The sequence below is a fragment of the Athene noctua genome, chromosome 3, assembly GCF_965140245.1.
Source record: "Athene noctua chromosome 3, bAthNoc1.hap1.1, whole genome shotgun sequence".
In the NCBI taxonomy this organism is placed as follows: Eukaryota; Metazoa; Chordata; class Aves; order Strigiformes; family Strigidae; genus Athene; species Athene noctua.
Window position 1 is genome coordinate 73,489,890 of NC_134039.1, and position 27,632 is coordinate 73,517,521.

Here is a 27,632-nt window from a genome sequence, read left to right on the forward strand (position 1 = left end):
GTGTAGAGAACTAGAGCCAGAACTTTTTATTGTGAGGAGAATATTAGTTCTTGGAAAATTTCAGTTCTGTTGTCTTCCTAATTCCAACAGTTACTGAATTAACTTTATGTTAATAAGGCTTAATATTGATGGCTTTAGGTTGCAATCTTGATTTTTAATTGTATTAAAAACTTTAAAAATTTATTAGTCTCTTCTACTCTTTATTCAGTGTTTTGCTTCTGTTACAACTGAGAAGTTTCAAGCTACCATATAACCTGTTCCTACAGATAAATGGGGTCCATTTTTAATTTAAATAAATTCAATATTTACTTTCCTGTTTTCTTAACTGGTGCATAAATACCATTCTTTGGTGCTTACATATGGTAGCTGGTATCACATTCACTTTGTATTTGTGTGTGCTTCAGATCGCTGTGATGATTTCCGAGCTTAGTTTCCATCTCTCTCACAGCAATTTGACTAGAGTCTTGCAAGTTAACTTAAGTCTTCCTTTGCCATAGTACTGCCATAAAATTTTTGGTTGCACCCCCACATTAATTTATTTACTGAAATCAGTGACACTGTGTTTATCCAGAGCTTTAGCAGTATTTTAAAATGCTGAAAATCACCTGTGTATAAAAATAAATTACACCTCTCCCTTTTTTGTAGGAAAACAAGAAGGCACTTCTGAAGGTCAGTGATGAAATTTTGACACTGTTCAGATTAGTGACAATCTAATTATATTTTTCATGGAAAATGCCAGTTTATTCTCATCACCTTTTTTGGAACTACTCAAAAAGTTTATTTAAAAGAAACCAAACACGTGATTGCTGTAAGCTTAAGCAAATAAAAGATTCCTTAAAAATCTTCTTCACAAGTTTTTAATATGCTTGATACTTCCTTTCTTAAAAAAATACAGTATTAATGCAACCCATTTTAGGATCTGTAAAGGCAAAACCAGTATCTCAAAAAATGATGAAGTTGCAACTCCATTAATGCTTTCTCAAACCCAGGGTTGTTTGGGAATCTGGGTTTAAGAGATTTATAAATGAGAAGTAGCATAGCTAACTAAAAGAAGGTCTCTGTGAGGTTGTGTAGAAACCACCATGGGAAGCTTTGCTATTTGGCATGTCCCTGACTTAGGGAATTGTGTGAATGCCAGCTGTGCCTCTTGCACTCTCTCTCCATGCTTAATAGACACATAGATTATGTCCTTCCTTTTTTTCCTTCTCTTTTAGAAAGGGAAGTCAAAGTATAGTAAAAGTGCAAAAATTGGTCATAATTAGAAAATAGAAATAAATATCAAGCAAATCTTTGCCTTGCATGTTACTTCTATTTTTCTCATCTGGATTTATATAGATGTTAATAGTTTCTTATAGTCTGCTAAGAATTAGAATTCCCTTTCACCACTATGTACGTGCAGCACATGCCGCTTGCATATTACACCCACTCGTCAGTCTATTTTTTTTATTTTTTAAAATCTGAATGACAGTTCATGAGCAGTGCTCAAGAGTAAGATTATACTCAGCCAGACCAATTTGTAATTTTGAAGGCAGGTGGTGTAACTTCGGTTTTAGGGTACTGTATAAGTTGTGTAATTCTAGACTGCAGTTTCTTCCTTCTGCCAGAAGGCAGAAAAAAAATCCTCATAAAAATATGGTTTGATTCATTGTGTTTCATTAGACTTTTCCTCACAAAATATTTTTAGCTTGTTTTTTTTTTCACAGGCTTTTCTACAGTGTTGTTACAAAGAGTATCCTCTCTAAGTCAGCCCATGGACTATCAAGCACTGAAAGTGATGCCCTGTTTTAACAAGAACTCTTTGATTTTGGAGAGAGTACAATGTATTGGCAAGTGACTTAAGTACCAGGCTTTGTTGGATATTAGTGTACAGACATTCAGTAACTCTTATTCATGTCCAGAAAATGCAATGATCCTGTTTCTTATGAGAACATTATTTTTATCTAAGTACAAAATGAGAGTCTGAATTGGATGCCTTCACGTTATATTTGAGTCATCATCTTTGCTACAGTAGTTTCTCTCCCCGTGTTTCTTAATTTAAGAAGGGAGAGAATCCATAATGCAAGCAGTAGGTCCTTCAAAAGCCAGTAACTGTAATGCTTTGATCTTACTTCATGGGTGGAGGTATAATGCCAAGACTTTTAAGGGGGCTTTGAGTGTGGTGAGGTGAGCACCCTTTGCTCCGCTTTTGGTGTACGCACCCAGGCAGGCTGTACTGTCACACCTGGGGGTAGCTGTGCCTAGAGCTGGCTGTACTCATCAGCATGTACCTGCTCAGACACTTCCACACATACCACGCTCTTCCAGAGTTCTGGGGACCCAGTGCTGGGGACGAGTGTGGAGATCTCACCTGTGGAAAGCTGGTGGATGTTCTGGTGAGCAGGGTGTGGAGATGAGCCTGAGGGCAGCAACAGAAGCTGGCAGCCAGCCTGCTGGAGTGGTCTGCCAGTAGTGAACATGATGGCATTGTTTTGGGGCAGTTGTCACTGAGGAAGTGCTGAAGGGCACTTAACAGTGAACGGAGATTAAGTCAAATCTGTGAGCCTTTATCTTAAAATTTCTGTGTAGTGTGTGTGCAGAAGGATCGTTGTTAAAACCACACCTAACTGCTCAATCCATAATCTGGGTGGATACAGGGTTATCAAGAGGGTAATTTTTCTGAAATAACTTTGCTATGCAAACGACTAACATTACTGAATACCTTATGTTTTTGTTAGACCAAATTAGTTAAGAGAAAGTGAACATGTCTTTGGACTTAGAGCTTTGGTTCTCTTTAGAGCTGAGGGAAATCTTGATTAAAAACTCTGAGCCTGAAGACTGGTCTCCCTTCCCAATATTAAGAACCGTTTATTAAAAGATTGTTTCTGTTCTTGGTATGTTTTGTTTTCTTCTATCTTTAGATCTTTACAGCTTTGACACCACCATGGTGCACTTGGCAGTGAAGGCTGAGTCCTATAACAAATGCTGGGTGACTTTGTTTTGTGTTTTGAGGTTTGACTATCCATTTAAAGTTTTCAAAAATTGGTTCCTCATCCTACCATTCTGGAAAATTTGTCCTGTTTTAATTAAGTATTTGCATTTCTATATATTAGATGCATATTTGCATCTAAGCTATTCTATTGTAGATTAGGTGGAAAAAGTAAAGGAGATAAAAAGTTAAGAGCTGTTTGTGTTAAGATTTAGATTTAAGTCTTTCTGAAGCATGGCCTACCATGGCCTTTGAAGTTAAATTTGTGGAAGAGTATGCCCACACTTGTAAACTTTAGTGTGGATTAGACCCTGCATTCAGACATGTTTTGGTTTAACTACAATCCTACAAGGATTGGGGTCACATTCTGCTGGGTTGAAAGCAGACTTGCAAAACTGTCACTTGCTGTTCTATTCATACACTCTTGCAGCAGTAGTTTTTAAAATTTACTGTCCTTTTTGCATGCTTATTTTAGGAGGCTAGTTCTGCAAAACATTGCCTCCTTTGGTTTGGACTGGTTATTGAGCTGTACAAATGGGATCTGCAGAGTGTATTTTTAAGAAAATACTTCTTTAAAGTTACTTGCTATTTTCAATTTTAATTTTTTTATATTCCTCCAAAGACCTATGTTCCAGATCTATTTTCAGTATTTTGATTTAGAGGGAATATATGGAAGAACACTTTGTTCGTAGCCACATTCTCTCTTTTTGACCTTAAACATTTGACTTCTTGCCGGGGAGTTTGTCCAATCTTTATAGTCACTTACGCAGCAGTAAACTTAATGACACAATTATTGTATCCTTTTCATTTCCATTATGGTGATTTTTAATTTATAGAACATGAAATTACTAGTTTTACTTAAGCTCATACAAGTGTACAGTACAGGAAAAATGCAATAAAAATTATGTGGAGTTTTAAATTTAACAAATTTATGTGGGTCATTTGGGCATAGTTCCTGATCATTATTTGATCCTAGGTAGAAGAAAGAAGCAGGCAGAAGAACTGTTATTTTACTTTCAGCCATAAGCTGAAGGAAAGTACTGTGTTTCTAGTACCTGCACTTTTTAGATAGGTTGCTTGGTAAATCTGGGATTTTTAGCAAGGGTTTTAACAGTTCAGGCAGTCTGTTCATTTTTAGAATTGATCCTTCCCATGAGTGAATTGCTTCCCATGAGTGAATTGCTTCCAGTCTCTTTCAAAGAGCAGAGTAATTTAATTTAACAAAACCAAAAACAAAACATCAGAGCAGGCGTTGTAGGGATTTCTCTAAGTATATATCCATAAACCTTTTTTAGGCATGGAATCATATGCTCAGTTATTTAGCCTTACAGAACTGTCACAAGCTGAGAAAAAAAGTATTCCAGAAACTCACTTCACGTATGTTGCTACAGCAATATTCTCTTCTGCATTTAGAAAAAAATGCAGCTTTGCAGGCCTTACCCCTTCCCTCTTTTTTTTGTCCTGACTCCTCCATCACGGGTAACGGAGAGATGCACTCTGCACCTGCCTTTCAGGTGGTAACAGTTTACAATGTGTATATGAGTAGGAGAACGCTATAGTTTGAGCCCACTCTGGGGTGTAGTCACATGTAGCACTAAGAGTTCACGCTTCCAAGTTCTTTTTTTCTCTAAAGAATTAAGAAAAAAACCCAACAAACAACTGAAAGAATTAATAAAACTACAGTAAGTGGAGAGCATGGGAAGCAACACAGTACAACACGCAAGTTATGTTTTCCAGTACTTCCAGTTTTTCCAAAAGAACCATTCCTGTACAAATATGCAGCCTGACTGCTGCATTTGAGTTCTAAATTTAAAAGAAAATCTTTCCTAAGCCAGGTATGTATCTACAAATAACAAGTAAGCTGAAGAAAATGGAAAGCTTTGCATTTGCCTTAGACTGTTTTCAGATAATTTTCTGTGGTTTTTAGTGGACATCTGGAATAATGTCTCACACTATGATTCTTAAAGCCCTCTTCCTCAACATTTTTTGGGACCCCAAAAACCTAGATTTGTTTTTTAAGAGCAAATAATACTTTTTTTTCTTCAATGTGGTCTGTCCACATCTGTTTTGCATTGCACATGTAGTTGCAATGCACATTACTGCTGTATTTATTTCTTTAAAATTGTAGCAGCAGTTTTGCTCATGTGGTTTCTGGTTCCTGAGAATTCCCTTGACCTGAATAAAATTCTGTTGAAAAATTTAAGGATGCTCATGTGTCCTGGGTTTGTGTGGAGGGGTTTTTGGTATCGGGGGGGGGGGGGGGGGGGGGGGGCGGGCGGGCTACAGTGGTGGCCCCTGTAAGAAGCTTCTAGAAGCTCCCTTGGCTCCAAGTTGGACCCGCCTCTGGCCAAGGCCGAGCCAGTTAGCAATGACGGCTGTGCCTCTGTGATAGCATATTTAAGAAGGGGAACCTGGGATCAGGAGTTGGAGTTGTGAGGAGTTGCGAGAACACCACTGCGAATGCCAAAGTCAGTGCAAGGAGGAGGAAGGGGGGAAGGTGCACCGGTGCAGAGACTATGTAGGGGTTTTTGCCTCTCAACTGAGGCAAAATCTTTGGACTACTTATTCACTCCTTTTGCTGTGATCTCCACTCATGAACCAAATGCCTTTCTTTGGGCGGAGGCTGTGGTAGCTGCAGTTCTCAGTCACAATTCAAAACCTGGCAAGAAAACATGAGCTAAGTCACATTTCTGACATCTCTGTTTTCCTTTAATTGATCTAAATACTTTCCTCAGCAGAGTCAGAAAATATACAGGAAATAAATGAATGTATCTTCCTGTTTATATCTTATGACTGTTTTCTGCTCTCACTAGGGTAGGTCAGGAAGGTTGTCTGCAGAGGAGCTGGAGTTGTCAGTGAGCAAAGCCTTGAACATGAACAGGGAAGTTTTTCCCTCAGCCATCTTTCTCCTAGCTTAGATTTGTATTTTTCTCTGCAGATTGAAAAAGAAAAAAACCCAAACCTCAAAAAACTACAGAGCTTAAACCCCACTTTACTATAATAATTTTGCTTCTGGTCACTGGTGATCTGATTATTAGGCAGTATCTTTAGAAACCACTTCAAGTACATGCAGTTGAGTGTATGTTACCATATAAGATAGTGAAATGCTATTTCCAGTGGGACCTGACAGTAAGAAAAATCACTTTAAAGCACAGTCAGAGCAAACTGCCTGAGGTTTACCATGAAATTTTAAGTACAAATTAGTATTTTATATTTGAAAAGCAGTTTTCACCTAAGGATTAATTTCTCTTCATTTTGTCCTATTTATGTATTTATTACAGTGATGGTAGTCTTTTGCTCAGTTGATCTTAAAATTCCTAATGTGTGCATTTTCCATGTGCAGTGGAGAATACACCTTTTGTGGAATAGTTGAGAACCCTGCTGAATGTCAGACTACCTGTACAAAGATCACTCTGGTACTGGAGTTGTCATTTGCTCAAAAGAGCAGCTGCTTTCAAACTAGAATTGTTTCATTATTCTTTTTTATAGATCTTAATGATTCATAAAGATATTTTACTTACTTTTTATTTAATGATAGACATAGGTAAATAGCACCCATCTCAGAGTAACAATTTGTCTGTACAGAAATAGCTGAAGGGAAAATTACTTTTTTAATGTTACTGGATTAAGTTGCATCCTGCTACTAGTTTGTAGGGTCTTTATTTGAATGTATTCTTATCAATTGATAAATAATAAATAATATTATAAAGGCCAGGTCTCCTGTACAATCATAATAATGAAATGAAAGTGCAACATACTACACTATAAAATTTAATAGACACTTCAATATATTGTCCTGCTGCAAACATATGGAAGATTTCTACCGATTTATAAATTGCCTGAAGCAACTAGTATCTTCTCTAGATTGCTTAGCCAAAATCTGCTTTAAGCATGGAGCTCTCTGGCCTGCACTCTAAGATGATTCTAGGCTTTTGCAAATAGATAACAATGAAGCCCATGTGACTGATTTTAAAATTATTCTCATTTACTTATTGTCACTACGATATTTTTAGTGCAGCTCTTTCCAGAGAAGTATTTCTCTGATCAAAACTTAATTTTGTAACATATTCAGTTAATTTTATTCGTGTTCTGGCAGTGTAAACATTAGTTATCACTGAAATTTAAATAGCCCCATCTCTCAACTGTAATATTTTCCTCTACTGATAAAAAGCACCTTTATTTTAATAAAGTTTGTTCATTTATTAATACAATAATCATAATTATTTTGAAATTAAATACCTGGTTTTACTACTTACCTAATGTGCGAATTACCCCTTTTTTTCTGCTGCTGTTGTAGAGGGAGTTGAAGTCAACTAGGTTTCTAATAGTCTCCTCACCTTTCTAAATTACGGTTTCAGAATTGTAATGATGAACACCATTCTCCTCTTTTAGTTTAATCTGTAGTATCTAGTATTTTCATGTTGATCTTTCTTCCCATCAATGACAATTATTTCTTCTTTAAACTTGAATTTCTATGCATGTGATCACTGTTTTGAAGTCACGGGTTGTATTAATAAATTACATATGTTCTTTTCAAGAGAAATGACACCTGGGTAGTATCCTTGAGCCAAAGATAAAATTTATCTTAAAAAATATGTCTTTTCTGCATTAGTTTGCAAAATATATGTTTTTATGAGGCTCTCTGATGTTAACTAAAGCAGAGGAAACATCTTTGTGTATGACTTTGGTAAATATTTTTAATTTCAGATCTCTTTACAATTCCAAAATCTCATTTACTAATTTCATGAGATACATAATTATTTTTATGTAAAATGATATTTTAAAAGGAAATGTCATTTCCTTTTAGAGCTACTGATTAATCTACTTCTATTCAAAGATGCAATAACTCATACCATAATCACACTCTCATTAGAAAATAATTAGGCGGTTCTGGGGAGTCACAGTTACAGGAACTAGGCATAGACCTAGGATGTTAAGAAAAAAACTGCAAACAAAACTAGTTCTTTGTTTTCCAGACGATACAAATAAGCCTATTTTGTTATATTATCTGGTGGAAGCATATGCATGTCTTGTTTTCCTTTTTATCTTAGTGGCTCTTGGTCAAAAAACTACATCAAGCCTAGTTCGTTATATTACCAGCATTTTGGATGTCAGAATGGCAAATGAGATTCAGCCTAGATAAATGTTAAAGTGATAAACATTGAAAAATAGTAATAACTACCATTGAAATAGGTGCTTCATAAAAGAATCAGCTTTGTGTTCAATAGTGATTAAAAAAGGCAAGTACATGATTAGGACCGAAGGAGGAGATAGAACAGTAGAAAATACCATTATGCCAGAACATAAGCCCATCATGCATCACCTATGGAATACTGGGTACAAATCATGACAGGCTTTGAGGAGGGTCTTGAATTATGGAGCAGCTTTCCTTTGAGGAAAGACAAAATTGAGTAGGACTCTTAAAGGCTGAAAAACAGATGGCAGAGAGGGATACAGTAGATGCGTATTAAATTGTGTGCCAGGGAGAGGGTGACTGCAGAATGACTGTTCGCAGTCACTTTCAGTACAAGAATCAAAGGATGTCAGTTGAAGTTATGAGATGGCAGATGCAGAACAAACACAAGAAGATGATCCTTTGGAAAAGGTGCCAGTATGCTCTGGAATTTCATGCCATAGTATGTGGATGTTAGAAGTTTCCATATGCTCAAGGGGGAGCTGGATAGATTTGTGGAATAAATACCAGGTGGGAGCTACTAAATACATAGGAATCCCATATGGTGGCCTCTGAGCTGCCATTTGTTGGAGACCAAGGGACTGCTTGGGGGAGGAAGGATCCCTGTGTGCTTAGCTTGCTCTTACGCTTTTCCTTGGACATCTGCACATAGCTGTTTTTCTAAATATAGGATGCTGGCCTGTGTGGATCTTTGATCTGTCCTAGAAGAGCCCTTTTGATACCACTGCACTCAGGTTCTTGGGTCTGCTCCTTTTCCATGGAACTTCTGTCTCAAGAAGGATAATTTGTTCTAGTTCGTTTGTAAATTAAAACATTTTATTTGGAAGAAAGGCTGTATAGGTGAGAAAGAGGGTAAGACTTGCCTCTAGTAATAGGCTTTGGATATTGGTTTATGGCATAGGAAAGAACTACAGATACTTGAAGTAAAAACAATGTCTTAGATCATGCAGATCAGGGATTTGAGAGTCCTTCCCAGACTGTCTACATGTAGAGAGTGTGTGTGTGTCTGTCTTCCATTCTCGTATCTCTAGTCAGAAACGTTACCTTTGAAAAAATATTCTGAGAAAGTCTTAACAGAGGTGAGAGAAATTAGACTTTTTTTTTTTTCTTCTATGTGTAAGAGTCTCTGCAGCATTTATCACCCCTTTAAATAGACTTGAAAGGTACTTTCCATTCTGTCATTTTACAGTAAGCTGTTAAAGTTGTTTAGGTATTGAAAACATTTTTGGGGCATTAACCTGTGGATTGTTTGCCCTTCAGAAGTTTGAATGTATCTCCTGATCCTCATGTGTGGTGGTTAAAGCTGAGCACTGGCATGGTTTGGTTACCCAGAAAGGTGGTGGAGTCTCCATCCCATCAGATAGTCAAAATAAGCCATCTGGACATGTTCCTGGGCAACTGGCTGTAGGTGGCCCTACTGCGCCAGCAAGGGGATTGCACCAGACAACCTTCAGAGGTCCCTTCCAGCCTCAACCCTTCTGTGATTCAGAGAAGGCTGGCTGTGTGGGCATGCACAGCTTGTATTCAGGAAAAAAAAACAACAAACCAAAAAACCACACCAAAACCCGCCAGAATTGTGGGGCAGTATTTTTAGTGCAGTATTTTTACAGGAAATTTGTTTGAAGGGGATGGGGAAAAGAGAAGACGAGACATGCTGTCCTATTAAAAAAGAGAGAAATACTGATGGTTAGGTTGGCTTTCCTTTGTTACAAAAAAGCCTTTACAGTCTTCTGTCATGGCTTTTTGAGAATAAAGCAAAAAGGTGTTGTCTCTCTTAAAGGAATAAATTAAATTCTATTTTTTCACAGTACAATTCAAGAACACGTGATTTTATTTCCTTATCTGTCTTTTTGATTGAAAACAAAAGGGTGAAAAGAATTTAGTGAATTCTACATATGTATGTATTTCCTATGCTATGATTTTTGAGGCTAGCAATATAAATGTACTTTGGATGTCTGATAGAAACAGTCTGAAAATTCTTTAGGCCACTTCAGCCAGTCTGCAGGCCTCCAATGAAATAATAAATGTTGTATATATGTTATCTGTTGCATATTATATAAATATTACTTAAGCTCTTTTCCTGCTTACATGGAACCTATATTGGCAGTGGAAATCAGGGCCAGTTTCCATGGCAACTCAGTGGCACTGGGAAGAAAGGCTGATGCTGTGCTCTGGTTGGTATTTTTATGCAAGGGGAGAGATGCAGACCTACATTTTTAGATAGGAAATGTATTTCAAGGCACAAAAACATTAAAATTTTTTGTGAATCTGTTGAAAAAATAGATGTGTGTAACAATGGAAATTGAAACCTATTGTTTGCTGTTTGCAATAGAATTTTTTTATTTTTATCTAATGTTAGAGAACAGCACTGTTAAATATATACAATTACTGTTGCTATATTTGCATGGAAATAGCAAGGAGTCTTCTGTACTGAGGACAAAGAAAGTTTTGTATTGGGGCAAAACAGGGACAAAACAGACTGAGTTTTGGCTTAGTCTGCTAGCCTTTTCAGTCTTGTTTTCACCTTCTGAACTCTTTTAAAATCATTTTTGTGAAGGTCTTTGAGGACTTCCAGAAAAATCTTGTTCTTTTTTTATGGCAATCCTATCTCTCTGGTTTTCTCTGGGTTTTCTAAAGATATTTCTCACTTGTTTGTTCTTTCAACCCTCTTTTATCTTTCAGTGGTACTTAGTATACCTTTTTCTGTATTTTGTATGATTATAGGACGGGGGAGAGCTCTGACACTGCCTCCTCTATTTTTATTTTTTCCTCCTCTGTCACTGAGAATGGTGAGGAAGCCAAGGCTCCTCATGCCCTTTATTTCTTGAAGACCATCCAGTAGTTCTGCACAACTGCTCCTCCCTGTATATTTTTACTCACCATTTGTGTATTAGGTGCCATCGTTATTTGTTCAAGAAATGGTTGTAGCTGATACACAGATACATAAGGGGAATTCAGATGAAATTGGAAGAATTGTGGGCATTATTTTACAAACTGTCTTCCATGTACTTGTGAAGATAGCTGATAGGGATAGATTGAGACATCGGGTTATGCATGGAGAGGTTGTGCTTAAGATAAGCAAAACCAGACTGCATCCTATGTACTTCCGCAGAAGTTAGATTCCTAGAGAATTAAATCTGCATTGATGAGATCTTCATGTAGTTATTTTATTTTGTTATTAATGAAAAAGCTAGGACTGAGCAAGACGTGATTTACAGGTATTGGGGAGCTTTCTAGAAATGCTGCATTTTCTTTTGGGTACCAGGAGTCATTAAGGGAAAGGATTTCTAAAGCCTGCAGTTTCTCTTTTATCTTTGATGGGAGTAGGGTGAAGCTTTGCATTTCTCTGTGCCTCCTACACTGCGAAGTACTTGGTTCACCTCGATGAAGTGGGATGTTCTGAGAAGTCAAAACCTTGTGAGAAGATGAACCTAGCTGGTAGCAGTATTCTTCAGAAGTGTGAAGGGCTCCGTTCGTCTCAATGAATCATCATCTTTCTTTCCCAACCCTAGCACTATACAGTTAGTCTGTATCTGGTGTTGCCTAGCAGGTATTCATCAAATATCTGAAGGGAACTGATTTATCCCAACTGGGACTCTTGTGGAAATCCAAGTAGATAAAATGTTCACAGAGGAATATTAGCCTCTTCCCTACGTCTGTCACCCACACTATCAATCGGGATTAAGCTCGAAGGCATTTTACAGCTGTCCAAGGCTTGGCTGCCTTGTCATACTGATGATTTAAAGACATCTCACTTAGAGTGGAGTATCTCTATTCCATCCTGCAATCAGCATATGTTTCAGCTATCATCTTTTCAGAGGTTTAGCAAATCAAAGCTTGAAGTGATAGCCCGTGTGCACAGTAGCACTGACTGAATATACACCTCTTTATTCGGGAGTAGAAAACCAACTTTGTTTCTGCAGTAACTGTAGGTACATAAGGTGAGATGAGCCTGGTGCACTTTCAGTTCTCTCAGCTTCATCTCTTGAAACACATTGGTTCAGCTGATTTCCCTTCAGCTCTCTTCCATCCATTATTGTTGATAGTCTACATAGCTTCTCGAAGACTTACTCTGAGACTTGTCAGATAACTGAGCCAATGCCAGAGTAGACTTTAGCTGGCTTTGGCACTGACTCATCTTAGTGAAAGTCAAGGCAATACATTGCAAACATATGTAGTGTGTCTTAGTTTTAGCACCAGTCAGATCAGAAGCTTTGCCACCACCGTAACACCTTAATGTTTCCATTTTCAGCAACAGTAAACTTATAACATTCCTTGGACTTCAGTTCCTGCTTGTAGTACGTCATGGGTTTGAAGTCATGATGTCACTGTCCTTTACTGTCATTCGGACCACAACACCCCTCCTTTACTTGACCTTTACTGTGCCATGCCAATTATCCTGGAGATTTGACTTTCTAAACCTGGAATCCGAAAGTTCTTCAATTTTGCAAACAGCTCTGTGTAGTGGTCAGGTATAAATACCATTGTCCTTCCTTGAGAAACCCTGAGATGGGGTTACTCACTAAAAAGAAGTGAAGTGGAGGTGATAGCCTCCTGGTAGTAATAGTCACTGTTTACTTCCTGTTGTAAACTGGGCTCAGAATTTACCTTTAACAGATGAGCTTCCTCTTCTGAGGTGTACAGTTTACTGAATTGGTAGGGGAAGCTTCAGTCACAGTGTTCTGGTATTAGGGCATAGGATATGGAAAGATCTCATTGTAGGAGGCAAGTGCATCTTTGCAGCTATGTCTTTGCTACAGGGGAGAATGTTCATCTGGGATACCACAACAGCAGGGATTCCTTGAGTGCTTTTCCACCAAGGATGAGACTGTCTCTTGCTGTTAGAAATGGGAATATTCCAATAAGTGAGTCATCCAGCTTCCATGCTGTGAGGTAAAGCATGCCAAGGCTAGGATGAGTCAGATGGTCTGATAACCCTTATTTTCAGACTTGCTGACACAAAGGAGATTCTGAAAACCTCATTAGGAATTGTCACAGTACTTGGTATCCAAAACTGCTTCATCCAAGCCAGCAGAACTAGCTGGACAGGGCTCTAAAATACTCAAGTGACTTCCCTAACTCTCCTGAAATGGCTGCTGCTTATTGAAGATCCAGTCAAATGAAAGGACCCTCACTTGCAAGCTTCAAAAAAACCTGGAGAGCTCCAGAATGGGCTCTACAGCTCATGAGACAAAGAATTGATGGGAATAAGGGATTGAAAGGCATTTCCCTGGGAATGTTGAATAGGCAACACAGCACATGGAGGAATCTTATGAACTGAGGAATAATGACCTCTGCATTGAGGGAACACCTGACAGGAGAGGACACTGAGTGCAGCAGCTTTTGGAAACATGTTGTGAAATGTGTATAAAATAAAAGATGCCATGTTCTATAAGGTGGCTGGGCAAGAGATCAGCTGTAAATTTTGCATTAAAAAGTATGCAAGTGAAGAAAATATTCAGAGATCTAGACACTTAAAGAAAAAAAAAAGGACACTTTTTTCCCTCGGGAATTTAAGTTAACTGTTTTCTTCTGGATCCATTTATCAAACAAGTATCCAAACAAAAAGTGTTTCCATGTGTCTGAATAGTAATAATTGGCTAGTGCCTCTATGAAGACAAGACAAAAAGATCAAAGGGTCATGAATTACATGGTGTATTACCTGAGAAGAAGGCGAGCGAGAAAGGCCTCATTGAGTCAGTCAGTGAAAGTCCTCATACTGCAGATGAAAAGCCAGCCTATTCTGGACTGTAATTCTGAGCTAAAGAGCAACCATGTTCTTGATACCTTTTCATCTCTGTGAAACTACTGCTCCAAAAACTCTCCCAGATGCAGAAAAGCTCGGCAAAGCCAGTGTGCAGATCTAAGCAGACCAGCAAAAATATGCCAGGTTTGTGCTTAATGGCAGCTCATTTTTTGGCCCTGGCTTAGCCATGGTCATTGTCCAGGTTTCAAAATTATGTTCTTGCTTGTGATAATACTAGATATAGAAGAATGGATGCTAAAATTTTGTTTGCTTCCAGGTATAGGTGCAGCCCTCAAAGTATTTGAGGCCGTATTTTAAAATACGCATATTTAAAACTAGCTGCTTGCTATTTATCTGCATTTGGGTGAAAATGAGTTTTGGTGAAAAACACCTGTCTGTAATTTTGCCTTTTTCTCACTTTGGACTGCTGCTGGACTTTGCAATCTCTCTGTGGCTTTTATGTATTTCTGATATGAAAATGGGTGCTTAAATTAACATGAATGAGCAATATATAGGAACTCAAAGCAGATACTTCGTTTATTGTACTTACGGCCACATATACCTAAAATGGAAGAATGTTAGTAAGTTTTGAACACTGGCAAAATGTTTTGGAATGATAGGCATATTTGCAACTTATGTCTAATATTTAATGTAGAAAGTTCTAAGTTGCTCTTGTTTAGCTTGTTTTTATTATTTAGTGATAAGTGCAGTGCAAGCATAAGTACTTTTGTAAAATGCTAATAGGAATTATGAAGAGATTTCTTAAAATTCCTGTAAAGATATATTGAGGAAACATTACTAACATTTGGAAGTTTGGGAGAGGTGTTGTGTGTTTTCAGGATTGAGATCAGTCCTTCAATTAGAAAGAGTCTCTTAGTGAAAAGGAGTTATGATTTACTGTAAAGAGTTCATGAAAAATGCTTATTCCAGCTTGTCAAAAGCAAGGTTAACAAGGTGAAGTTTATTATTATTATAATTTATCGCTGCAGTGGTGCTTTGTATTTGCTGCAGACAGAGAGGTTCCTCTAATTGCTGACTTAGTCATGCAGCCTTGTTCCTCTGGGTTCTTTTTTTTTTCCCTGCCAGTTATGTCCCTCAGAGTTTGTCCTATCCAACATGCTTGTCTGCTTACCCTTTTCTAATTGCCCATAGAATTCAGTTCCCAGACATAATCCAGAGCATGATGCATCTGCACTAACAGGATTAATAGGTCTTCCAAACATTAACTAAGCAAGGACATGAAAACTGCTTTTTTGCATTGAGATGATCTCATGAAGTCAGAATAACATTACACTGGGGTGTTTTTGGGGGAAGAAAAAAGCAAGAGGTACTCTGCTGCTGTCTGCGTTTGATATAAGTGAAGGGTTACAATTTCTGTTAAACAGGTAAAATAGGCTGTTACATAGGTAAAAAGGGGCACAAAACACTGCATTTGTTGATTTACTCCTGCTCATTTTGCTTAAGATTATCACAGTTGTCTTTGTATAGTTTTGAACACATATAAATGGAATATATATTTCCTTGTAGTGTATGTATGTTTATATTAACTCTAAGGGAGTCATTGGCTTGTACTAATAAACAAAGACTAAATCCCTTGTCTCATAATTTAGTTATGAATTCATATTTGAGTCCATTTTTTACTTCAGAGGGTCGTTGACTTAAGGGGGTTTTATGCCAAATTAAGTTAAATGTGGTAACTTTTCCAGGGGCAGATAGGGCTGTTGGGAGAGCAGAGGGTGCTTCTTCCCACTCCCCTTCAAAGCTTGCAAATTTGTCGCTAGTGGCAACTGTAAGATACTGAAGCAACAACAGCATGTTTTCTGATTATATCTTTATTAATAGACTAGAAACGCTGTAATTTAACATGCCAAAGAGAAAGTCAGAAATTAAATACTACAATGTAACACCCCAAAAAGAAAGTAAAAAATTAATTTCCATTTATACCCTTGTGAGTCATTCTGTTAAAAGTAATCCATCACACAGCTTAACCACAGTAAGAGGAAAGAGAAGTCAAAGCCAATCGTGGCGCTTCCATTACTGCGTGCCAGTGTTTCCTGTCAGGTCTTCTGATCGGTCGGAAGTGGAAGCGCGTACACAGGGAGACGGAGGAAGGAGCCCTGCAGCATGGGAAAGGACTCCTGTTGCAAGAGGATTTGGAAAAGGTGAAACTTCATATGTGGCTTATGAGACTGGATTGATTTTTAGCTTAGTTTTTATCACTGCATTGGAACAGTATTCCTTATCTGACTTCAGGTGGAGGTTTCATTTTGGCGTCTTACGATGCATGTATAAGAAACTCTGTATTCTCCATTGATGAGTACACATTCCATGGAATTATGGTAGCTGTGTTTCTCCTCTTTGGCTTTTAGGAATTTGTGCTTTCCCCCCCATAACTTGCTCAGCCTTTACAACACTTTGCTGGTGACTAGAAATATGGGTAAAGTGCAAGCTGCTGAGTGTACATATAGGTATTTCTTTTTGTGTCACCAGCTGGGTCTGCTTTTTGTTTTTTAACTGTTGACTTTTTTTCCCTCTGTAATGGCTGACTGGTCTGGAAAGTAGAACTCTGCAAGAAGAACAGTATTTGAGGAGGAACCTTGGCAAGTTCACTTAAGACTGGGGCTTCATGGATAGATTTGGCTTCTGGTTTGCTGTCTTCAGAGCATTTTAACAGAATTGTATGTGTTTGAGAACAAAATTTCATTTGAGATTGAATTTCAGGGCTTGAAACCAAGTACTTCTGGGAACATGGTGTAACTCCATAAGAGAGAAAGCTCTCTCAGAGCTACCCCCTTTAATATCTACAAAACTGGCAGACCTTACTGCTTCATGTTACATGTGACTTGATATAATGGTAGGCTGCTACTGGTTTCTCCTTAGCTCTGTCCTTGGCAGTGTGCTCCTCCTTGCTCGCCTTGCCTCCGACATGGCTGTAGGCTGAGGGAGCCCAGTTCATGGATTTGTTACCCATCGTGGCTGTGCAATTGCTAGATCCAGCACTGAGGCAAGGGAGAAACTTCATGGTGAGGAGTAGAAAATGAGAAGGATCTCTCTTTGCATCAACACTCTGCTGCTGGGCTGGAGTGGTGGCATGGTAAGACTGCAGTACTAGCTGCCTGAAATGGTATTTATTTATAGTACCTGTTGTTTTGAACAGAAGAAGACATAATTTCTTGGCGTTTGACTTTGGGTATGCATTGGAACCCAAGGTTGCCTTCAAAAGGCTAGTAAGCAAGATGGGAATGAAAAATTAATTCTCTGTCTTGTTTGTTTGAGGTTACAGAAGCTACCATGACTCAGCCTGCTCCATTCCAGGAGGGTTTCCATTGGTCCTTTGATTGATGTTTGACAGTATGATGGTATCTTTCGAAGGAATGATAACAGTTCTAGGAGGAATGATCATTTTGTTTGATAATGACCAGATGTAGAAACTGTTACATGCTTGTGACATGCCAGCAGTGTCTCTTTTTATGCATGGATTTTCTACACTACACTTGATCTTAGCCAAAAGGCTGAGAAGCGATTGGAAATTGTAGTATAGTTTTGCACCAGTGTAAGAACACAGATAATGCTTCTCATGTAAAGCAAAGCTGCCTCTGGAGGTTCATATTAAGAATTTCTTGGTGTTAGTTAAAAGTATGTCTCCTTATGCTCTGTTTCCTTCTGGATTTGTAGACTTTGTTTCTAAAAACAGTTAGATGACCTCTGGCATAATTAAAAATTATTATAATAAATTACAAATAATTTATCATCACTATTAAAATTTAAAATTATTCAGAATTATAACCAATTTTAAGTCTTACTCTAAATATGCAACATAATGTTGTTCCTAAAGCAAAAACTTTGGGGTTGTTTTGATCTTTCTTGTATTTTTGTGGCTTGTGAGAAAGAAATCCAAATAACTGAGTCCTTAAGCAATTAATAACAGCTGGAAGAAACTTATGTATAGAGATTTCAGACTTTAAGCTCTATAGCACCTGAGAGCCTTTGCTGGGAGCATGAAAGATTTTGCTTTCTGGAGCTGGAGGGAAGCATAACTGGTGCTCCTTCCAGATGGACCCACACCCACTCATAGATTTCTTAAAGCTCACATCTCAGCGTTAGGAGGTTTACAGCACATTTCTTCTGATGTTTACCCTCCCCTTGCCTTCTTTTTTTCTTTTTCTTCAATTTGAAATTCCCCGAAGAGCCTCTGTGATCATGCCAGGAGGTTTGTAACATTGTTAGAATACAGTTTATTCTAAATTTTATTTTATTAAACATATGAAGGAGTCGTTTAACTTCCTTTTAATTGCATTGTCTATTAGCAAAAAAATTCTCTGGATGTGTTCATATGAAAATCTTAAGGAGAGTGTTGTTTTCCCCTCAGATTGAGGTAGTTTTTAAGTTAACCCCACCAATTTCTACCTCCCTCCCATTTTTTTTTTCATTTGGTTTATGTCCGTTTTCCTTCTGAGGCAGTGCTCTCTTAAAAGTGGGAGAGTCAGGTGCAGGCTTTAGCTACTTTCAAGGTAAAGTTCTGTTTACCTAAAAGTAGTCTTTAAGTTAATTAATTCAATAGTACAGTTTTCACAGAGAAAGATCATTGCATTGTATGCCTGTTCACCATGGAGAACAATCTGAGGATTCTGCAAGTAATCTTCTTGTATAGCGATCTTGCTGCAATACATTATTATCCATTACCTCCTAATAATAAAAACATATTTTTTGTCTATGAGGGTTTTGAATAAAGAGGCCTGAGGTCTGTTTTGGTTTTTAGTAATGGAAGTAATTAATTTGCTGAAGAAAAGAAAGGAATGTCTGAAGATGAAATGACTGCATGAGGTCAGAGCCAAGGTGCATCTGTGTTCCCTCTGGCCAGGAGCAGTTGCCTGGGGAAGAGTGCAGGGTTGGGTCCCGATGAGCTGAATACTTACCCAAATCCAGCGATCTCAGGCTGATGGGCTTTGTGAGTCAAAGGCAGTTTTATATTGGCTATCAGTCAATTTTTCTTTCATTAATTTTTCTGAGCCATGTTTGCACTTAGCTAACTTCCCTTATCCATGATATCTGAGGAAGAAAGGTGGCTTTAGTTTTTAATATCATGTTGCATGAGTAATTTTTTTCTTTTTTAGTTTTTTTGTCAACTTGTCTCAATTGTGTGGGGAGAGGCAGTGAACAGTCATTTCCTATTCACTTTCTCTGTGCCTCTCAAGATTTTACAGATATCTGCTGTCTGTTTTCCTGGCTGAAGAGTTCTGGTATGTTCAGATGCTTCCCATATGGAAGGCATTTTGTGTTTTTAATCGCTCTTGCTGCTCTTGTTTTACCTTTTTCCAGAACAGAAGAATAGCAAACAACCCTGCAACATCAACAACAAAAAACCCCGAACAGTTCTTCCTGAATTTTTCATGGTATAATTTTCCCAGCATTTTCAGGTCTTAATGTTATGGAGACTGCTTTTATCATTGGCTGTTCCCCAGTTGGAGCATGGAGCAACATGTCCATGATGGAGAACAGTAAAATTAAGTTGTCAGTAATTTTACATTTCTTAAAGTGGGCAATGGATTTTCTCTGAGACTCCATGCAGTGTTTCAGCATGGACTTTTTTGCTTCAAGTTCACTGTAGAGAAGAAATGCTTCCACTTTTCTTGTATATTTTACTAGGCATTCCCTCTAAGAGCTGGTTAAAAATAGAATTTTGTTGTGTTTTTATTGGATTTGGCTGTAAATTTATTTTTGTCCATTTAAAAGTGAGTAATTAAAAGATGAGACATCCCAGCTAGTGTTTGTTAATTGTTTGTAATGCTTGTTTCAGTACAATTACAAGGTTTGTCACTGTAGCCTGCAGAGATGGTCAGTTCTCTGCATACCTACTGACAGAATACTGTGAGTCTGGAAATGGTGTGTCATCGTCTTCTATTAATTAAGAGTTTATGCTTGGATGGTGATGTCCACTACCACCTAGTAGCAGTAGACCACAAAGTACCAAGTGGTTACTTCAGAAAAAAGAAAAACAGATTTAGTATATGTCTCTGCATGTATGCATTACCTAATGCATATCACTACATACAACGTTTTAGGAAATAAGAAAGAGTAATAAAATAATGCAGCTGTTGAATATCTTGTTATGTTATGATAGCTTTTGACAATTATGTTTCTGAAAAGAAAATGGAGGTTAGCATACATGTTTATTACTCACAGCTTTCTTAATGACTAGATTTTTGATGTCAAAGATGTTTTAAAGTCCACTTTGAAGAAAAAATAATTTACATTTTAACAAACTCTGCACTGGAAAAATGAAATCTAAGCTGAATCAAGTATATATTCATGCCATACATTGCAAAGGAGGATACTGTTGAAACATTCATCATAGCTTATCTTTCCAATTCAGTAAAAGGGCTGCTAAGAAATAGCAATACCGGAGTTCTCTCATCAATTGATGTCCTACCTAACACTGTGAAAATGTGTATTGGCAGAAGAGCAAGCATTGGTGATGCCAGGATGAGTTACTCAACTTGTGGGCAGAATTTAAGCAGCCAAGTCAAGTGTTGAAGACTTGATCTTTACATATACCCCAGAAAAGTAAAAGTGAATAAAACAAAAGAACAATGCTAAGAATCCGTTGCTGAAAATTCTAAGCTGAAGCAAAAATAGTCAGACTGATGTAACTTGGCAGCATTTCTTTCCTTCATCCTTCATCATGTACTAATCTTTGATTGCTTCAAAAGGTGCAAGCAAAGCTAAAAGGACAAATCGCAGATCTTCCTCTGTTTAAATCAGTGTTTTGTTATTCTCAGATAAAATCATATATAACTCCAGAAGGAAATAAAGTAGTATCTTATCTTCCTTCCTGATGTCCACAAAGGACAGTAAGAAAGCACTCCTGAATACGAAATACAACTAGGATTGGAGACAGGAAAAAACTAACCCTTTTCAAAACAATATCAAATATAGTAGCTTGAGAGAGACTCAGAAGCAGCTCTATTTTCTTAATCTATTTCCCTAGCAAGAAATTAAAATATTGGCTTTTTTTTTAAATCTTGGGATGTGCACTTCCTCTCATGGAAGGAGATTCTTGGTATTCCTTGACGTTTATTTCAAAATGAGCATCAAAGTGCGTGAATCTCAATTCCAGAAATGCTTCTAATTCTTTTTAAAGTATTATATTTATCATGTGAAGAAATGGAGCAAGTAGTTGTTATCTTAAAAGACAAAATTGGCACATCTTCAGTGGATTCTTGAACTTATGACCCCTGTAGCGCATTGCCCTAACCTACTCTAGGTTCTGCTGTATTTGTACCATCTTAGGTGACCAAAATAATAACATTGAAACTTGTGGTCAGAGTGAGGTAAAGTGATGGTACTGTCCAAAATAAGGACTGCAAGCACTGATGGATGTGCCAGTGTTACCTGGCACACTGCTTTCAGATATATTGATAAAGTGCAGGCTATTTTACTACACTTTATTTTTCTTGCTCATCATTAGCATTATTAATTTTTAAGTGTTCATAGTCTTGATATGTGTATCCAAAATAGTCTTGTGCCCAGTAGGTGAGATTTCAAGGTTTGTAATGTAGATCCGTATACTATGATTTGTTTGATTAAAGCTTCTGCCAAGATCAGACTGGGTATAGGGGCGATCAGCTCGCTGACACCATGAAACCAGGCTATTGGAGGGCCATTAATCTAACGTGTAGTAAGATGAAGTGGTCAGAGAATGTGCTGTACCTTCCATTTGCTGTATCAGTTCACTTTCCTCGCAATGTACAATATAAAGACATCTGTTGGGAACAAAATAGGAAAGATAAAGGAAAAAAAAGGCATAATTTATTTAAGTAGGAGCACAGGCAAGCATATTTATTGTTCACCCTACAAATGGATCCCTTGTCTCTCTTCTATTCTGTCCCAAGCTTTATGTGGTTAAAAAATACATACATTTATTTATTTGGGTAGATTTCTCTTCGTAACTTAAGCCTTTAATATATTAGTTCCAAATATTCCTTTTTAAATTTGACTATTTACTGAACGAACAGAAGAATGTTATATCTGAAAGGGGTAGCAGGCAGATAAATTTGGTATGCATGCAACTTCCAGTAATGTCCTTTAAAGCAAAGGCATAATAGCAGCTGCTGTGCAGGCGGTGCATGTTGCCAGTGGAATTTATTTCTGACCAACTGTGTACTCTTCAACTCCAAATGCTCTGTCTGTCTTGAACAATCGCGGTGTGTAAAAAGAAAAAGTGGTGGTGAGAATTGTAAGGAGGAGGACTATAGGAGTGGAATAAAGATAAATGCAGTTTTTACTCATGTTCAGGGAAGTGTTGAATCTGAATTTTAGGAGCTGAAAAATTAGCAAATTACATATTTCTATTTTTTTATTGTATGAATGATAAAATACTGTTAATATGATGTTTTTCACACAGCTTAGTTTTGAAGTAGATAAAAATGCAAATTATAGCAGCTTTTGATGGCACAAATGCTTTAAGTTGCTTTGCAAATGCATTTTCCAAGTATATTATTTGGCAAGTATATATCCTTTTATTTGTATGAAGTGTGAATACAAAAAATAACATCATCAACTTGTTTGGAGAAGGCTTTCTTAGTTATTTGACAAACAAGTATGCTTCAACCCTGAATTGAATTTATATGTATTGAAAATACTCAGAATTTCAAAATGTGAGTAATTTGTAGGTGTTTAGAAATATCAAGTACAGCCTTTCTTAGAATAGGATATAAAACATATTTCACTTTTTTTTCTTAACTGGAGATGCAAGACAGACAGAAAAACACTTCTTTGTTGGCAGTGTTGGGTTTTGGTGGTTTAGTTTTGTTTTCATTTAGTGCATATTAAAGCATGCTGTGTGTGGCTACCTAGGATGATTAATTTTGTTCTGTTCCAAATAGCTGTTTTTAGTATTTGTTATACTGATACAGCTTTCCATAGTCTTGGCAGCAGCTACAGATGAGTAGTGCATTAAGTCATCTGGTTTGGGTCAGTGTTGCTAGAAGACTGTTTCTTGCTGTATATTTATGAAATCTCTCTTCCTTAAGCTATCAGGCAGGAGCTTTCAAATAACTTGATATTATCTGAAAAATAATTCTTCTCAGTCATGCTCGAGAAGATAGGTCTAACTTCTCATTTGCTCATCAGGAATTCTGAAAGCTTGTCCATATCTGATTATATATTTTATATATATCTTTTGCAGTTCCCATGAGTAAGTCCAGATTCACTTGAAAACTACTTTTGGTCTGGTTGGGTGCATCTCTCTCTGTGCCTCCCTAGGGTCCCATGGGTGATACAAAAGATGACAGTGAGAATATAAGTGAGACACGCTTCACTGGTATTTCCCAAGGTGTTTTTTCCTCCCCTGTGAGGAAACTCTTTACTAACTGTGCACTCTCTTTCGTTTTCAGGCCAGAGCCTCAACAGAAAGCTCCCTCTGCACCTCCACCTCCACCCCCACCCCCACCTCCACCCTTGCCCGAGCCCACCCCGCCAGAGCCAGAGGAGGAGATTTTAGGGTCTGACGATGAGGAGCAAGAGGATCCTGCGGATTACTGTAAAGGTGTGTGCAGTTCTGTGTGCAGTTCAGCAGCGTTGATGAGGGTAAACATTGTCGTGCAAATCCCAGCTCTGGTTCTTGTGAAGTTTTTTAAGACCTGATCTTTAATAATGGAATTTATTTATACAAGATTTATGAACAACTGCTCATTTGGGGTCCAGATGCACAACTGTCTTCAGCTTTACTTTTTCACTTAGCCATACCTTATTTATACATTTTACAGTAAATATACAAATATTGCATTCCTGTTGTCTTCCTGATGTCCTAGTAATAAGAATAGAGAGGAAATTTCTGTTTCTTAGTTCTAAGAGAAACAAAACCACCCAGACCAAAACAAACAACCCCTCCCACACTCCAAAAGGTTCTAAAATGCCTTGATGCCTTTCACGACATCAACTACAGTTATTTTTTAATCTATATCTTTTTTCCCTTTCTCTCACCTGCACCAGCCGAACATTTTATATGCTTCTGTTTCACATGTTGTCCTTCACAGCCCTCAGCATTGTCTGAGGCTCTCCTTATCTTTGTCTTAGCTCTTGATTTCCTTAATTTTTGTAGTTGCTTATATTAATTTTAAAAATATTGCTAAATGCATAAAAACATGTGACTGCAGTACCACAGTTTCAGTACTTTTGTTTTAATGTTACCGCTAAAGTTGCAAGTCTGTTCCCACTAGGGTAAAATGTATACTGTGCTTACATGAAAAATGATGAATAACAGGTCTAACAACTTTGGGTTATCTATTGCAATAGATTTCAAGGATGTGAATTTACTGTAGGAAACATCAAAGTTTTATCACTTCAGATGGATGTTTTTGAACAGCCAAAAAGCACTGTATGCACATTGACTATAGCTGGTATTTGGTATTCCTCATATCAAGAAACACTTTCTGTCAAATATGATGATGTCTTAATGAGAAGTTTCTGTGTAAGCCTGGAGATGTGCTATTTTAAGAATCCCCTCTCCCAGCCTGGAACAAGTTGGTTTGTAATTTCAGATTTAACAATTGAAAGTGACTATTTCATTTTGGTCTAAGAAGTTTTATTACTATTTCAATTTTTAAGGGCTTACAGATACCAATAGTGAAAACCAAACAGTAAACTCAAAATAAATTTTGAAGTCTGTAAAAGGGAAAAGAAAAACATGTCTCTCAAGCTTTTTTTAAAAAAAATTATTTCTGTTACATTTGTTCCTTAGGATAACTCTTTTGGTATCTGTAACATCTTCCATCAGTGAGTAAGGATTTGTTGTTTAAACAACTGTTTATTTGTAAACGTACATAGTTCCTTGAGATTAAGCGTTTCAAGGCCCCCACTTTATTCTTCCTTGAAGCAAGGCATGCATTTGATTTCAAACAATTCATTGTTGTCTGTGTTCCAGTATCTCTTGCTAATTGTCACCATCTGGAGAAGCTGGATCACAAAAACAAAAAATAGTCTAAGTTTATAACCTGCTTATAAGTCACCCATTTAACCCGATAATATTTTATAAGTCTCTGTGACTACAGCAGGTAAGTAGTGAGATCTACATACTTTTAAAATGAACTACATGTTACACTAAGAATACTTTTAAGTTTCCTGAAGAAATAAAGAGAACTTATGTATGCTTAAAGGTTCTTCTGGTCTTGAAGCTCTGAACTGATGGCAGTATGCTAAAGAGGGTTAAGGCTTTGGTTCATTTGAATGTTGTACTGTTTGTCTCTGCAAGAACAGTGCTTTTGATGCTCCAGTAGATGATTTACCTATTTTCTGACCATAATTTCCTGTAAGACTGATCAGTACATTTCCTTCCTTATCTTCTTCATCTACCTGGACTTGTGTGAAGCATTTGACGCTGTCCTGCATGATGTCCTTATTTCTAAATTGGAGAGACTTGGATTTGATGGATGGGCCAGTCGGTGGATAAGGAATTGGCTGGATGGTCACACTAAGAGTTGTGTTCAACAGCTTGATGTCTGTGTGGAGGGTGGTGATGAGCTATGCTCCCCAGGGGTCGGTGTTGAGACCAGTGCTATTCAACATCTTTGCTGGTGACATGGACAGTGGGATTGAGTTCACCCTCAGCATGTTTGCCAATGACACCAAGCTGTGCTGACCAAGTGTGGTCAACACACTGGAGGGAAGGGATGTGCCATCCAGAGGGACCTGGACAGGCTGGAGAGGTGGGCCTGTGCAAACCTCATGAAGTCCAACAAGACCAAGTGCAAGGTCCTGCACATGGGTCAGGGCAATCCCAACGCACAGATACAGGCTGGGCAATGGGTGGATTGAGAGCAGCCCTGTGGAGAAGGACTTGGGGGTCCTTAGTGGATGGAAAACTGATTATGAGCCAGCAAAGTACGCTTGCAGCCCAGAAAGCCAACCATATCCTGGGCTGCATCAAGAGGAGTGTGGCCAGCAGGTCACAGGAGGTGATTCTCCCCCTCTACTCCACTCTCACAAGACTCTACCTGCAGTGCTGTGTCCAGCTCTGGGGCCCCCAACATAAGAAGGGCTCAAGCGGGTCCAGAGGAGGGACACAAAGATGATCAGGGGGCTGGAGCACCTCCCCTGTGAGGACAGGCTGAGAGAGTTGGGGTTGTTCAGCCTGGAGAAGAGAAGGCTCTGGGGAGACCTTAGAGTGGCCTTCCAGTACTTAAAGGGGGCTACAGGAAAGATGGGGAGGGACCCTTTATCAGGGAGTGTAGTGGTAGGGTGATGGTTTTAAACTGAAAGAGGGCAAATTTAGATTAGATATAAGGAAGTTCTTCACTGTGACGGTGGTGAGGCCCTGGCACAGGTTGCCCAGAGAAGCTATGGCTGCCCCCTCCCTGGCAGTGTTCAAGGCCAGGCTGAACGGGGTTTTGAGGAACCTGGGCTAGTGGAAGGGTCCCTGCCCATGGCAGGGGGGTTGGAACTAGATGATCTTTAAGGTCCCTTCCCACCCAAACCATTTTATGATTCTTTTAGTCTACTGGGTTTGAACTTGAAGGGAAGGTTACCATAAGAATCTGAATCAAATGGCCAGATTGGGATGATCTGGGGCCATACAGACTTCCTGTTCGTTTATTTTATATTCAGTAGGGGAATCAGTTATTTGGTAACTTACACCAAGGGATGGCTTTTAGATGCATTATTTCCATTTTTTAAAGAGGTGTTTTATTAGTTTGAATATGTTTTTCTGGTTTTGGTATTTACAGAGTGGAAGATAAATATTTGGAAATTAGCAATTATTATTGGACTGTCTCTTTTCCTCTTAATTTTATCTTCAAAATGGCAATCTCCCAGGATTTTTGAGTGTGGCACAGAGCATACTTCATCCGTTCTCAACCCCAATCTGAAATTTCATAGGAGGGCAATTCTGATGAGGGAGTATCTAGTTAAGTTTTTTAATTAATTCAACATTTTACCTGTTGACTGTACTTCCCATTGCCATGGTATTTTTGTTACTAATTTTATTTTTATTTTTTATTTTAAAGGATATGTTACTATGTGCTGGCCTCACATCTTCAGCACATTACATGGTGGTTAGTAAATAGTCATAACAGTACTTTTAATCAGGAAATTGGATTAGTTTGAATTAGCAAACTCACTCTTAGTAAAGAGACTGGTGACAGCCATGGGTGTAAAGCAGACTAACCTGTTTCCTGGGTGCTTCCTTCAGGCCCTGTTCAGATCTATGAAATTACTTCTGTTGGTGTTGCTGAATTTACATTAAATGCTTTTCAAATCTTTATTTGTTTAAGGAAGGAAAATACCAAAGTCCAGCTACATGATTTTTCAAGGGGTACTTAGACAGTGAACCAGTTTTTCTTCTTTTCTGAAAAGCCTTGAAACACTTTGAGATTTTTTTTTTTCAAGAGCCTGTTGTGTCATGGATGTAACTGGAATTCTTTCCTTCTCTGATCATCATCTTTGCCCCCTGGAGATGTCTCCCATTCATCCAGTTCACAAAGGGAATAATTCCCTATACAAACATAGAACTAGCCGGCTACAATTACCAATACATTCAGGAGACATGTAGGAATAATGATCGCCTTTTTCTGACCCTCTTTCTTGAGTGCATGTAGCTAGCTAGTGAGAGACTTTTTCTGTGTGCTGCAGTAAATAGCACAACAGGGGGTTTTGTTACATTATCAGCAGTGCCACTTATACATTGTATATTTTTCAAATACCAATATTGTTTTTCCAAAAACACATAATTC

At 38.0% G+C, this 27,632-nt stretch overlaps 1 protein-coding gene across 4 annotated transcripts in view; it reads left to right on the forward strand.

Moving 5' to 3' along the window:
• The window catches only part of SRPK2 (SRSF protein kinase 2), a 147,036-nt gene that overhangs the window by 71,055 nt on the left and 48,349 nt on the right, over nucleotides 1–27,632 (forward strand). For all 4 annotated transcript variants that reach the window (XM_074903354.1, XM_074903356.1, XM_074903357.1 and 1 more), the window contains one exon: nucleotides 23,301–23,452. In XM_074903354.1, the coding sequence (XP_074759455.1) occupies nucleotides 23,301–23,452 (152 nt within the window). The remainder of the gene's footprint in view (nucleotides 1–23,300; nucleotides 23,453–27,632) is intronic.